The sequence below is a fragment of the Plectropomus leopardus genome, chromosome 12 (assembly GCF_026936395.1).
Source record: "Plectropomus leopardus strain MGB_pleo_1.0 chromosome 12, ASM2693639v1, whole genome shotgun sequence".
In the NCBI taxonomy this organism is placed as follows: Eukaryota; Metazoa; Chordata; class Actinopteri; order Perciformes; family Serranidae; genus Plectropomus; species Plectropomus leopardus.
Window position 1 is genome coordinate 32,188,387 of NC_142187.1, and position 15,899 is coordinate 32,204,285.

Below are 15,899 nucleotides of genomic sequence, written 5' to 3' on the forward strand. Positions count from 1 at the left end.
TAAAACATTAAATGAAATTATTATTATTCTCATTTTATTTTACTATATACTTCTTATATTAAGGAGGCACAATATGATTTTATTTAATTTTTTTTTACAGAAATCTGATTTTTTTTTTTTTTTTAAAGTTCCTAACCTTTAGTTTATCCACATGGGATTAATTTATTTCAGATTTATTGAAATAAAAGTGTGTGAAAAAAATGTTACAGGACCAAACTAGACCAAAATATGTATTTTATTTGTGTTTTATAAACTGCTCATATGTTTTATTTATTTATGTACTTATTTATTTATTTATTTCTGTAACTTGCAGCCTAACTTTATTTGTCAAATAAATGTGGTTGTGTAAAAATATTAAGTTGCATAAAATCTAAAGTACCTCAAAACTGTACATAGTTGTGAGGTACTTGGGTAAAAGTACTTAGTTACTTTCCACCACTGGACAATGGCCCTGACTGAACCCTCCTTTATATACTCACAACATTCACCACTATATGATTTGTGGATATGATGTTATATACAAAATATAACTGCATTTACAAATAAAAGTAGAGGTTGAGTCACATCCAGGTGGTTTTACAGGTTTGGTATTGTGTACTGCGTCTTGTGTATTATACACACAAACATTTAGGATAAATGCTGTAAATTTGGTTACTGGTGTGACATCTGTACTAACAGAGAGAGGAAGGACATGAAGATTATGTAAACATTTTACATGACGCACTTCTCAACCAAAAATAGAGTATATTTACCTTTCGTCTGCAGGCGTAAGGAGAGGAAGAGAGAGACGAGTTAAGAGAAACAGCTCAGAAAAACTTCAGCCAAAAATCATTTTATTCACAACATAAACTTTAGATCATTGTCAGTATGTAAATACTGATTGACGATAAAAGTCCATTTATTTTAGCAAATAATTACTAGACAGAATAAACCTTTCATAGCATAGGTTCAAAGGTAATTTCAAAATAAAAGCCATAATAAACATCAAGTAATATGCTTCCAAATGTGGTTATAGTGTGAATTATTATTGGGGAAAACAATTAAGTCCGTACATACAGACAGTTTTTTGTACCATTTCACGTAAAAGTTTCTGCTCTTGTAGATTGTGTCTTCTGTATTTCACAATCTCGTCAAAGTTTTGAGTTTGGATGAGTAAATGAGCTCATTTCCATGAATCTAATTCCTCACAGGTTTTTTCCCCTTTGTCATTACAGAGTGTTTAACCAGGTGGAGTGAATTAAGTTTCCATGAAAACACATGTATATTATTTAGCTGAATCTTGTAGGATTATGTACTAAAATCTGAACATGACAAGTAGAAACAATGATCTACATTGTGACACTAACTAACCCACTGTTTATCAAATTAAGGGCTCTAACATTCAGAGTTTTTTTGGTTGTGTTTAAAAGCACAAATGATGAATTAATTAAAAAGACACAACAACAACCAAATACAACAACAACCACTGCTACTACTAGGAGTGAATTTGGGTATTCTGGGACATTAATGTGTCATGTCAATGTTAGGATTCTGACACAATTAAAACACGCATTTAAGTGGTGAACATGTGTTTTAGTCAACTAACCCTATATGATTGAGAATGTGGGACAGCATGCTTTGGGTACATTGTTATAGTCATTGAAGTTCTTAAAATGGGGAAAATGTGGCATCTAAGTCAGTATGATTTGTGAAAAAGTCGTAGCCATGGAGTCAGAATTGGGAGACCCAGAAGTTTGCTTTTTGCAGCAGCTGATCGTCTCATCCATCGATCTGATCAGCTCGGACCAGATTGACAGATAAATTATTCATGTCGTGACTCAAACTTCTCAAAATGCAGAAGAAAAAAGAACTTGTGACAAGCTGCTTTCACAGACCTGCAAAAATGTCCGAATTTAGAGAGGGGACGCCGAAAGATGTTACAGAATGAATAAAGTTTGTGTTTTATTTACTCTTTTGACTGGTCACTTATCATTTCACCATTGATTAGTCTTGTTGATGTCAACATTTGCTCATTTATCTATATCTAGAAAATCATGAGAGTCTTAAAAGCGCACTTAGTCACAATTCCTGCAGAAACAGGTGTGGAGGAGGAGGCTGCTATACTGATTAAAAATCCCCAAACTAGCCTAATTTTTGGTTTATATGAGCTGCAAATTTCATTTGAGACGTGTCTGCATGAGACTGACCTCATTTTGGAAACAAATCTTTTCTGACACACTATTATTCATAACATTGGTAACACAATACAAGATATTTAGTGAAACTTAAATAACTTGTATTGACACCGGTCTTTTCTTGGCGGGTTGTTACATTATATTCAGCAGATATTTACATTCAGACAGTTCTGGGACACATCTGGGGCTTCGTGATGGCGCCAGATGTGTCTGATTCTTGATTCCTGACGCAACTGCGAAGCCGCCATTAGCCAGCGTGAAACCACAAAAAGGAGAAAATAACTTTCTCCTCTTGTTGTAATAACACTGGAGTGCAACGTACAGCTCCATCGCGCCCGTGTAATAAGAGATCTGATTTGCCGGATTACAGCTAAGTCCTCATCGCTTGTCAGCAGGAGTAAAAATAACTGTGGTTTGTAGAATAACTCCACAGCAGGTATGTCGTTTCACAATCTGAAAGAATGTTCTGTACTGTATGCAGAAAGAGGAGGAGAGAGGGGAGCGGTGGCACTTTAACTTCACGTGAACCCCTCAGTACCAACAAATACTGTATCGTAAAGAAATCTGTGTATTTAAAGCCTGCAGGAGGGCGAGGTTTTTTTCTCCACAGCTCTGTCCAGACATGAAATGTTGCTTCATCTGTGTGTTAAAGTGACTGCTTATCGCCATTTGGATGTAGATGACTTCATGTAGACATGAAATTAAATGGGAGATCCTTCACGTAACGGGGCACTGCGCTGCCAAATGTCGTTTTTTTTTTTTTGCTTCACACCATAGACTGTATATAAAGATGAACGACGTGACAGCTCAGGACACATCCATCTTCACTTTTTACACACTTATTTACATTTTTTTTCTTTTTATTGCTCTTTTTAATTTTTTTTTGGCTTTTTTGTTTGTCTATTCTCTGCGCATACTGTACATATATTTATTATTATTAATGTTATTTTATTTCATTTTATTCTATGTTAAGTGCCTTCCTTTGTATTTAAATTTGCATTATTTTGCATTTTAAAACAAATATCGTAGTCAGTTGCTGCTCTCTATTTGCTGCTGTAACAAAACAATTTCCCTCACATGATTAATAGTATTTCTATTCTATTCTAGTTCCCCAAAAATGAAGCCAAAATATCTCAATAGCCCCCTGGTGGCTGGCTGCAGAATAGCTCATAAACCCCAAATCCCCCAAAGTTAGCAGAGGGGACATGGGCCAAACTAAAAACTCACTCAATTCATTTCTTTTGCAACTTAACCACCGACAATAAACCTTCACAATAACTTGTTCCTACAGCTGTCAAATAAATAGTGATATATAAATATAAAGTAGCATAAAATGTAAATACTGAGCAAACTACATGAACCAAACAAACCAAAAAATCTGAAAAATTAGTTTGCGTATGGGAAAACTCACGAAATCGCCCCATCAAGTAGGATCAACGACTCTGAAAGTTGCTAAAAATTTTGGTACACAACTTTTCGACTTTACCACCATATATGCAGAAACATAGCAGATGAATGCATTCATTGCTATTACTAAATTAAAACTGGGTCATGTGTAGTCTTTTTGTTTCTTTGTTTTTTATTTTGTCTCTGCATTAAAGATGTCAATGAAGTGATACATTTATATGAGTGATCCTCACGTGGTAATTATGCAGTCTCTGTCTGTGCTGTGGGCTCCTGATGCATTTTTTGAGGAGTTTCACTATATTTGAGCAACATGTTTTAACATAGATAACGCTGGTTTCATACTATATGTGCTAGAATAAAGTGTAATGAGGGCTGTGTGTTACTGACCGTGTCCAGATGTGTGCGCTGGTGCTTGGCTCGGTCGCTGGAGTTGCTGAAGGCTTTCAGGCAGCCGGGATGCTGGCAGATGTACGGTTTCTCTCCTGTGTGGCTCCTCAGGTGGATCTTCAGGTTCTCCAGACGTGAGAACGCCTTGGAGCAGCCCTCAAACTGACGAGGAAAACACAAACAGTCAGACGGTGACGGGAGTTAAAGGCAGCTGTAAAGTAAGAACAGTGGTCCTGGGCCTCCATAAGGATGCTAACACAACTCATTTTACTGAGTACTGACAAATATTTAACGCGTGATAAACTGTGGAACAATTCACCAGTGATGTAATGAAACAAAATAACAATACTTCTCCACAGTATTTTTGTGAATATCTGTACTCAAGTTTATATATTATTGTCAGCTTTTACTCCATTACATTTCCTAATTTCCCATATGCATGTTCTTTACTTTGTTACTACAAAATAAAATCAGTTTGGCGAATCAGTGGTGCAGCTTGCAGGTGAGGTCATAGGTTAAACACATTAAGGCACAAACATTTGCTCTTAAAGCTGCAGTTTCAATCAGTTCACTGCTGAAATTTGAGTAAACCTTTGAGGTCTTTGTGCGATATTGTGTTCTTGAGAATGTCACAGTGACCTTGACCTTTGACCTTTGCCCACAAAATTCTAATCAGTTATTTGTTAAGTTCAAGTAGGCATTTGTGCCAAATTTAAGGAAATTTCCTGAGGGGGTTCTTGAGATATCACGTTCACAAGACTGAGATGGATGCAAGGTCACAGTGACCTTGACCTTAGACCTTTCAACACCAAATTTGAATCAGTCCATACTTGAGTCTAAGTGGACACTCTTGAGATACCACTTTAATGAGAATGGGATGTATGAACGGATAACCCCAAAATATAATGCCTTAAAAGGCTTAAAAATCCATTTTGACACTTAAGCACAGTGAAAAATCCGATACTTTAAGAAATAAGTGACTTTAGCTTTTACTTAAGTAATTTTCTGGTTAAATATCTGTTGACTTTCACTCAAGCGTGTCTCTAAGGTACCTCATCCACGCTGCAATTGACCATGAAGTAAATGGTGCAATGCAGAAATGCAAGGCAGGTTAAATTTTATTGGACCTTTCGATTATATTACATTCATATACATTTTAGTTTTATGTAATTTCTGTTAACCAAAAGAAATTAAAACATCAGAACTTTTATCTTTCATACAAATCATATAAAAATCCCCTGTGCACCTTTTATAATTATGTTGGCTTGTAACTAGCAGATAATAAAATCACATTTTCACATCATAGATGAGTGATACCGAAGTCTGATCCAACAGAAATAACTAGTAAAGAGGTAATAAAGTCACACATTTCAGGCTATTCAATCATAAACTTCAGGTAGCTGCCTTTTCCCAAACAGCAAATGGGGATGAAACCACACATGCGCGCACACACACACACACACACACACACACACACACACACACACACACACACACACGCACACACACACCAGACTGTGGTAGGTTCTGGTAAAAGCGTTTCTTTTGGACTCGAGCCAGACAAGAAGCAAATATCAGAGTCAGCAGGCTACACACTGCAGGCTGTAAACTGCAGCTTTATAACTTTACAGGAACTGTGTCAAATTCAATCTCACCGACTTAAAATGACCAATGTTTTCATTTCTGGCGTGTAAGTCAGAGTTTAAATGGAAATATTCTCAAGCACGAGTTTTCAAGGTTTGATTTAAACCTCCTGGAAAACCAGTGGGGAATCAGAGAGCATTTAGATCATCGCAGGAGAGAAATTTTAACATTTTTTCCGGCATTTAAAACTTTTAGAATTTACTTTAAGTGGTAAATGCAACACATTTTGATTTGTTATAAATGTGCTTTAAATGTTTTCATCAAAACAACCAAACAATTGTTAAGAACCAAAATGAAGGAAAGTCATTTTGTTTGTCTATGAATAACGCGGCATTAAAATAAGATTAATGCCCCATGTATTTTAAAGAGTTTGAAACGATTTATTTCAATAATTTGTCTCTGAAAAGGAATAATACCGTTTTGGAAGCATGTCTTCAAATGAGGTCGTGATCTGTTCTTAAAATAAAATACAAGAATAAAGCGTTTCATCCTTTTTAAAGTAATCCAGAAAACATGGAAACCATTTTTTTCTACCCAATAATCATTCCTGGGGGTTTTTATTAGTTCTCGCTAATGAGTCAGTAAATGTCAGTCACCTCATTTAGTTTCTGTGTACAAAAACACGACATCATTGTGATTAATTGATTCAAGGTTTGAAATCCCCTCAACAAACAACAACAAAAAAGGATGGAAATTAAAAGCATGTCATTAAAAAACAGCCTGGTGACTAAAATATCCAAACACTCAAACACACACACTGGCCCGTATCTGCACGTCCAGTTTTCTGTGTTTAATCTGTGTTTGAGCATCTTGTCTGCCCCTCTGGAAGCTGAAGTCAAACTAACGGCTTGATTATTATTTATTGTCTGTTTAGTGCAGTATTTGCTGTTGTGTTGATGCTCTTAATCAATATTTAATGTGCAAGATCTTACATTCAATCTTTAAGAGTTTGGATCAAAAACAAACTTTCCGCTGAAGTCCACTTCTAATTTGAAATTGCCGTTTTCTCGAAGTGGAGAAAAGTATGTCGTGACATCCCCTTATGTGAGAACGGAGCATGCACAGAAAGAACGCAGCCAGAGATAAATCTGCTATGTTGTTTACATGATAAAAATGAAAAGGTTTAAACTACACTTCTGCCTTTGAGCAGTTTAAACCTGTTTAAGCTGACTGAGGTGTTTAAACGGATCACGTTTAATCTGTTTGGGCTTTTAAACCTATTCTGATGAGATTAGCAGGCTCCACGTAAATGTGCCTAATGACTGTTGGTGTTTTCATGGGATTTGTTGACAGCAGGGAAAAAATGTTTTAAAAAATCACAAGCCTTATCCTTTAAATGCATCCACATATGAATGTCATGTCAGCACCATAAATTATGAATGACGTCTCTGCCACGGTGGATTTAAAAACGCCTTGGGAGCTGGTGTTTACAGCTGGACGAACACCTGTCTGATCTGAGTCTTGACGTTACGAGCTGGTAAATGAGGCTGAATTCATTAAGACACACTGACTACATTCATGTGAGGGATTCATTTTTCCATTGGCGCACCACAAATGACTGCATTTACATATTTTGGCCTGAGCGCTTTATAAAAATAAAATGACGTTATTTATGTATTTCGAGCGTGACTCATTTTTTTCTGTGTTGATGTTGATTTAATTTTATTAATCTGTTTGCAGGCGACTCTCCGCTGCGCTATGTTTACAAGCTAACAGCAGATTAGGTCATTTTAATGAACTAAGTCACCAAAGTAGGAAGCGAGTCCCTGAGTGAAGATTTCTGAATGATTTATTAATCGGAGTCAGGTTGATGACAGCGGTGGAGTCACTGGGGTCGCCGGGGAGAGAGTTAGTCAGTCTTAGAGACGAGGATTTGGACACAAGCTGAAGGTCATCATGGGATGGACGTGTCCAAGCAGCAAAAGTTTCAGAATATGACTCATGAGAGAAATGAAGCTCCTCAGAGGCCACCGTTTAGATGGTCAGTGCAGAAACCTCACGTTCTCGGTTTCCTTTTAGACCTAACGTAATCTTTTTTTGTCTTTCTCTTGGATATGTGTCAAGAATTTTTCAAAATGCATTTGCTTCTTTTGTTTTATTCTGTCATTTTGAGTTCATAGTCCATCATCTTTTCAAAGATCGTGCATGTTTCGCAGGAGAAGTTGCTCAGGCACAAGAGACAGCAGGAAACGCTCAGTTTTCTCTGTGCGGACTCTAAGTTCAATGGAAAATTGATGTATAATGTCACCATCACAAACCGCAACGTTCATCACAAACGCATGAAAAAAAGGATTTTGATCAGCTTTAAATATTTGAAGGAAGTAAAAAAAAGGAGCAGCCACAGTGATCCGAGTTGCAACTCCTCAGTGAGGCAACCAACTTTGCTGCCCTGCTGTTGTGTAGAAAAGTAATTGCACTGCACACACTATATATTTAAAATTAGTTTCATTATCTCATTAATCTGCTGATTATTTTCTCTATTAATGAATCATTAATTGTTTAATGTGACATTCACAATTTCTGAGTAACCTGGGTTGGAATCACCAGAGGCCCCACAATACGGTATTATCGCGATACTTCAGTCATGATACAATATTATTGCAATTTTAAACCTTTTGCGAAATGCTGAATACTGTGATAATACATAATGTGATTTATTATCTTTTTTCATCTATAAATTATGTCCCCAAATGTCCCCAAAAAATTGTTAACATCTGTCTTGTTGTTTTTAATGCCAAATATATGTAGCAGGCTGTAAAAGCATATTATTATTATAGGCTACTGACAGTTTTATTTGTACTGGTAAAACTAATAATAATATAATATAATAATCGATACTGTTCAAGTATTGATACAATACTGCCACACAAAATATTACACCTCAAAACCTTATCAGTTTTTCCTTCTAACTTTTGTCGAGAATCAAGAAAAAAGCAGCAAAGTCTGAAATTTGAAAAGCCAGACTAAAGAATATTTGGCATTTTTGCTAGAAAATTTTTTTTTAATGATGAACTGATTTTCAAATAGTTGTTGATTATTTTTTTGTCAATCGACTGATTTATTTATTGAGAAATGATTGCAATAGTAATCAGGGCTTGCTTGTGACATGATAGAAAATGACCTCTTTATTAAGACAATATGAGTTTGTTGTTTACACCAGTTAATCTTTCACTGAGCAGAAAATTTGGGGATTTGGAGTTTTCCCACACATTTATTTATTTTTGGTGGCCAACCACAATCAAAACATCTGCCGCCAAATATTAATTTTAGATTTCTTTGGAGTTCATTATGAGCACTATTGGAATATTTATATACACAGTTTGGTCGGTCATTGCACCTCAGTCTCAGATTACAAAAAGTACAAAAAATACCTAAAAATTAGTCAATGTAAACAGTATGGTATGTAAGTGCCATACTGTTTACATTGCTACTGATAATGCACTTTTGTCTTCTGTATGAATTGTATTGTTTCCTTAAGTTTTCTTTTTCTCTTTCTTTCTTTCCTAATTTCTCTTTGTTACCTGCCAAGGGACTACGTATGTAAATTAGCCGTCATTTGTATTTTATACTGATGTTCATTACTATGCTATGTCTTAAATAAACATTAAATAAATAATTAAATGTACCTTTTTGTAATTCCTGTTATTGTTTGTATGTTATTGTATGTAGCCTTGATATTTTCTCATTTTTCCTCTTCTCGTTACTAAAAGCCCAACTAAGGAAAGGAGTTGAAACATCAGTTACTACAGCTTGTTTATAACAGGTGAAAGTTTACTTTGCTAATTTGCATTGTCCCTCTCAAATAAACTATGTAAATAAATAAGTGTTTTAGAGGTCAAGACACTTTAAAGCAGGAGGGCGTTTTCTCTCTGGAAACATACAGTAGTCTCAATGGGAATGAATGATTTATCAGTTAATTACAACACTTCTCAGTAGCTATAAATTAATTGCATTCGTCAGAATAACCACAGGGCAATCAGCAGGTTTTTGGACACTCAGTGCAGCAGACACATCCTCCATTCATTCTACGCTGCCACGTTTCTTCCTCTGGCACGCATGAGTAAGGGAAACCTGTCGTGAGGAGAGGAAACCGTTTGATCATCTCTCTGTCTGACAGACTCTCGATCGTCGCAGTCTGAGAGGAGTCCAGACGTACTGTAAGCAGGTTAATGCCTTTCAAACCCACTTAAACCTCTAAACGGCCCATTTGAACGCAACATAAATTTGGAAAGGATGAGATTTGTTTTGACCGACTGAATGCAGCAGCTGTGGTTGAGCTGAGCAGCCGCGGTCGCCACTTTGATTTCTGCATTTTTTGAATAAATCATGGGTGAGGTCAATGAAAAGCCTTCACTGCATTACTGAAGAGTCGCCCTTGAGTTAAAAAAAAAACAACTTACAGTGGACAATCATAACAGCTTCCAGCATACTTGCATGACTTTTGTATTTGCTTATTAACCCTATTGAGGTGAAATTCTTTATAAGCCTTTGGGGGTTTCTAAGTCTCACCAGCACAACCTTGTTTTTGTTGTTGTTGTACTTCTGTTTTCTGTTCTGCTTTATGCAAAAAAAAAAAAAAAATCTAAAAAACAGGATTATAAAAAGTGGAATTCATAAAAGACTTGATAAATAAATCAATAAATCCATCAATGAAAAGATTAAACATGAATCAAAAGATTTGCTCCTCCATAGCTCAACCCTCTCGTCCAAATATGGTCACCTCTGCCTCCTAAAAACCAAGACAGTGACGGCCAAAATGCCGAACACCAGGTTTTAAAATGGGAGTCCACAGCCAACGGGGGACGTCATGGAAGCCACGTCCATTATTTAAACAGTCTATGAGTAAAATATGAAATAATGACAGCTCTGGAAAGAAACAGAGCTTGAAATATTTGATTTTTTTTCTTTTATCTCACTGCATGCCTGTTAAAGAGATTTTTGCTTTAATGTGTAAAGTGCTGATAAAAAGGCACATTTTGTTTGTCTTCTCTGTCACACTCAAAAATCATTTTTTGTGATCAGCCTGTGAAAATCAAACTGACTCACCATGCATTTATTGGGTTTTTCTCCAGAGTGGACCCTCATGTGGATGAGCAGCTTGTAGCGAGCGTTGAAGGGCTTGTGGCGTCTCACGCAGCCGGCCCAGAAACAGGAAAACTCCTCCCCTTTGCGCTGGTCGATGTGCACCTTCTCGATGTGCCTCACCAGCTCCTCCTGGCTGCTGTAGGTGGCGCTGCAGTCGATCCAGTGGCACGGCTGGTCCTGCTGGTCCACCGTGGGTTGGTCCTGGCCTACGGGTCCGTTAAGCCTCTGGAAATGAAGTGCGGCGCCATCCTGACCTTGGAGGGGCTGGCCCACGTGAAACAGCTCCCCCTGGTGGTTGTTGATTTGAAACGTTTCCCTCTTGCATGGCGAGAAATCATCCGCAGGCTCCTGTTTTATTGAGTGATAATCGTCCTGTATCTTTGGTTGTAGATGAGGAGTCTTGTTGCCGCCAGGTGCATCAGAAGGAGGTGCAGAAAAAAAAAAAGACGAGGTGGAGGAGGAAGAGGAAAGAGAGGATGGCGGGGAGCCAAAAGGAGGTGATGTGGCACAGCTGGTGAGCATATATGATAACGGGAGGGAGGGCTGGGGGTAACAGCTGAACCTCTGGGTGATGTTTTTAGGATCTGTGTGCGCAGTGGTGGCAAAGTCCTCCATAGTTTTGTCTACGTGGGCTGTCTTACAGCTGAGCAGCGAGGTGAGGTCTCGACCCAGCGAGGACAGAGACAGAGAAGTCCTCGGAAGACAGCACAGACCACCTGAATGTATCGAGGACTGACAGAAGCCACCAGAAGACAGCGGCGCCTGAGGGTCCTCTGCATCCTCAAAAACACTTCCGAAACCAGGAAGAGTCAGCTGGACGTCTGGAGGCCCGAGGTCAGGGGGCCACATCCTCTCCCTTTAGGAAAAATCACTGATGCTGATTATCTTGGAGCGACTGGAGGAATCCATTGGAGATAAAACCATCTACAGGATCTTTCTGTTCTCAAATGTAATCACATTAGGTTCATTTTCGGCGGTTGGCATCTTCTCGTTCAGCGTTTGTAATCTTCTGTCATTTGTTCCAAACTGCTGCTGCGTGGTCAGTCATCTCTCGTGCTGCACTGTGGAGACAGAAACCAAACCCAGATGAGTCACTTTAAAAGACAAACAATACCAAACACTCTGAAATATATCACATAACAGCTTTGAGAACAAGCCTGTGAAGAAGTAACCAGATCCTTTACTAAAAAAAAATTACCAATACAAAAAATTAAAGCTATGAAGTCCTGCAATCAAAATCTTGCATGAGTTAAAGTTTGTAAGTATAATCAGCCAAGAGTACATTCATGAGACTGGGACAGACGAGATCACAGTGACCTTGAACTTTTATTAATTTCCACAAAAATATAATAAGATCCTTGTTAAGTCCAAGTGGACGTTTGTGCTAAATTCGAAGAAATTCCCTCGAGGCGTTCTTATTCACAAGAATGGGATAGACAACCTGAGAACATGATGCCTTCAGCCATGGCTACCACCGACACGGAGGCATAAAAACCTTTGACCAACAAAAGTTCATCCCTGACTTAGAGTAGATGTTTGTGCCAAATTTAAATAATTTCTGAGATATCACCTTTCCCTGGCCAACTGTGAATGCAAATGTGTGATTTAACTTCTCGCTTCAAATTTCACACACAGCATAGTGTAATTCTCAGGTGCCATATCCAATATGTGCAATATCTAATTGACTATTTATCTATATTTATTGGTTTTATGTTTATTTATTGTTTTTGAGGTTTTACATTGTGTGATTTGTAAGATTTGCACTCTTCAGATGTAGCACCTTTAATTTTCTTGTATTGCTCATGCAAGGTAATAGATGCATTCAGTTCAATTCAATTCAGTCTTAATGTTCAATGTTCAACGGCTCAATCTAAGGTAACAAAAACACAACGCTTCTTAGTTCCAGGTGATTATAAACTGATGAAAACATGAATATTATACTCCATTTCTGCCACTATATCCCACTAAAAAATACACACTGGACCTTTAAGTAAAGGATCTGAATACTTCCTCCAACCTTTCCTCTGGAGCCACAGGCTTCATATGACTTTTTTCACATATTCGGTACACTCTCCAACAGCTGTAGAGTTTAAAGTGTAAAATCCATCTTTAAGTACGGCGCATAATACGTACCACACTTATATCAGCTGAGCTCACTCATGTTTTACTTACTGCAGTGTTGCAGAGCTATGACTCAGCTTCTGTGACAACTTGCCATTTCAAACGGCTGAAACATAAAACCCAAAATGTGTCACACTCTGAAAGTTTTTCCCCCGTTTGCAGCCATCAGAGACTCTGCGTTCAATCATTGACAACAAATGGAGCAAGGTGACCTGCAGAGAACGTCCCAGATGAAGTGAAACTAAAACAAACAGTGCGTCCGATGTTCTTGTCAGCGGGCTTCAATCAAACAGCTCAGAGTGTGACGCTGCAGCGAGTGTATATTTGGTTTCCTTTGAGCTGCTGTAACAGTCGGGGCTGATTCATTACTGCAGGCATTAAGGCCACCCTTGAAGCAAACAGCCGGGCGTTGTATGGCAGCCGATTGCCTGGAACCTGGTCCAGATGCTTGTTAACAGAGGACGAGTAATGGACCACATCTCTCTGGTAGCTAGCTGCAGGACAGGCTGGAAAATCGTGGGTCAAACAGAAGTCCCCCCCCACCCCTGTCACAAATACAGAAGCTCTACTGTGCAATCGTCCTTGAGTGTTTATTAGAAAAGACTTCAGTTCCTCTGTTTGCTGCCATCTGCCAGATATTGATGATCTAATTTACAACAGGATCCCTGCCACGTGTAATTAGTCATCGGAAAGATTCAATGGGATGGTTATTTTACAAGCCAGAAACCGACACAGCTAAGAAGATGAGTAAGTTCACTTCTGTAGTTAAATTAGCTGACGAAGGAGTCACTAAGTGTAGGTTCATGCCCATAGTTTCCTGGTATAGTCTGGTTTACAGTTTTATGATTCTTCCCGTAAATCGCTGGAGTCCCCCACCCCCCCTTCACCGGAGTCATGTAGCAGAGCAGTCATGGGAACTGTGGTTGAATCTTAATTAGAGAGGTTGCGATGCGTATGTGTGTCAACAAGTCGAACAGGATTGATGATGCGCGTGTAGCTGAAGTGGTTTTTGGAACATGGTAATTGCAACCTAGTACCTGTTGGCTTTGAGAGCTAAAACCAATATTAGAGTTTTGAGGGCAAACTGGGAGTTTTGGATGCAGACAAACATTGAGATGACAGACTGGCAACAAAAAATACAGCTGAGGAATAACCTACAAGGGACTGTTCTTTATTTATCAGAGGAGTGGGGTAGTTCGGTGTGATTTCATTGTTTTTATTTAATTTATATTTTTTTTATTTTGACTCGCCCTGGAACTACTGTCCTTGAGCCTCAAATGATTGCCTGGAGGAAATGCATGACCCTCTTTCCACCATAAATATTTACAGTGTTTTACATACAGTCGGTGTTGGTCGGCACTCAGTTTGGAGAAGCAGGCAGCAGTCTGGAGTATGACATGAAAACTACTGCTGTGAATTGGGGTCAACGAGAAACTGTATTTTAATCACTTAAAAAGATTCCTACCTAAAAAAAATATCAGTTTAAGGGGACGCTATATTTAGAATATTTTCACCACTTTACCCTAATGTCAGTGATTTCCAATTGGAAAATGAATCCCTAATATCACTCTCCTCAAACCCAGACTCCAGTGAGAAAAACAATGATTTAACATTGCTGAACACAGGAGCTGCCGGTATACTGCTGCCTCGATTTATCATTTGTTTGTCTTGTTATGTGACTTTGGCATTTAAAAGGGATAGTTCGGATTCATCAAAGTCACACAATAACACAAACTAACTAAGTGATCGAAGCAACGGTATTTCAGCAGCTCCTGTGTTCAGAGAGCTAAAATTACTGTTTTTCTCAATGGAGTCTGGTGACAAGAGCATAGATGGGGAGCTAATGCCATTAACAGCCTCGCTGTCTGAACGGACTGACTGACAGAGCAGTAAAGCAGCAAAAATACACTCCATATGGCAAACACTAAAACTCATTATGATCTTTTTGGGTGGGACTTTTTTTAAGTGGCTAGAATATGTTTTGTTGCTGACCCCCATCCACAGCAGTACATTGCTTAGATTTGGTGTTGGACTGCAGCCTGCTTCTCCAAACTGGGCGTGTGCCAACTGACATCTACTGTATGTAACACACTGCCAATGGATAAGTGTGCTATACAACACCACTCCACAAAAAATCTGAACTATCCCTTTAAATGATTTTTAAGATGGAAGCCTACATCGTGCATGATTTGTTCACACAGTGTCGAAATTTGAAAGTCCCCCAATAATTTCTGTTTTTACAGTTTAATTTTGCAATACTTAAATAAAACATGCCTTTTAAAACTGCTGCCAAGATTTGAGGTTCAGTGGGCATTTAAAATAAATACAAAATACAACCATCTCAAGCTTTACATCCCTCCTGTATGACAAAGCATTGGTTCAACATACTGTGTCAAAGGACAGTTGGAAATGTGAAAATTCAATGATAATTTCTGTTTTTACGGTTTCTGGCTATGATAAATGGTGTAATTTTGCTTATTTTTAAAGAAAAAAAGACTTTCAAACCTGTGGACGGGTTTGGAAAACATGTTTTCTTTAAAAATCTGATTTAAAGCACATACAGCCATTAAAAGTGATCTGTCCCTCTTCTAAGCCAAAATATAAATGCATGTCCCCCTCCAGTGCTTAAAAAAATATTTGATATGCCTCTCCTGTTTTGCACTCCCTCCACTCTCATAAATAATGAACAGTCCCTAACGGGTTCTTTTAGCATCATGTAAACATCCTTGCTGCCATAAATCCAAACAGAGTGAAATCCAGCAGCAAATATAGCAAAAAAGGGGGATTTTATTTTAGCAGTGTCTGATCGCAAACCACTCTGGTGCTAATCCAGAAAGAAGAGTCAGACAGTAAAACTAAGAAAAGTGTCCCACAAAGCCTCAACTGAGCCAGCAAACTCTATAAAATAGCAGGCTCATCTCATGTGGTGTCTTTTAAAGACTCACTCGCTGAGGTTAGCTAAACACAGCTGTGGCGTTTCAGGACAAGCAAATGTGTACTTGTCTCAACAATAAGCACTTTGGTTCTTGAATTACAAACTTTTTTTGTGCTTTTTGGTTCAAGTGAAACATGGGAAAAAAA

At 38.1% G+C, this 15,899-nt stretch overlaps 1 protein-coding gene across 1 annotated transcript in view; it reads right to left on the bottom strand.

Annotated features, from left to right (window-relative positions):
* glis1a (GLIS family zinc finger 1a) overlaps positions 1-15,899 on the bottom strand; it is a 55,078-nt gene that overhangs the window by 19,515 nt on the left and 19,664 nt on the right. Inside the window, exons 2-3 of the mRNA XM_042497823.2 lie at positions 10,659-11,758; positions 3,969-4,130 (exon numbers count right to left, since the gene is read on the bottom strand). Of these exons, the coding sequence (XP_042353757.1) occupies positions 3,969-4,130; positions 10,659-11,546 (1,050 nt within the window). The 5' untranslated portion in view covers positions 11,547-11,758. The remainder of the gene's footprint in view (positions 1-3,968; positions 4,131-10,658; positions 11,759-15,899) is intronic.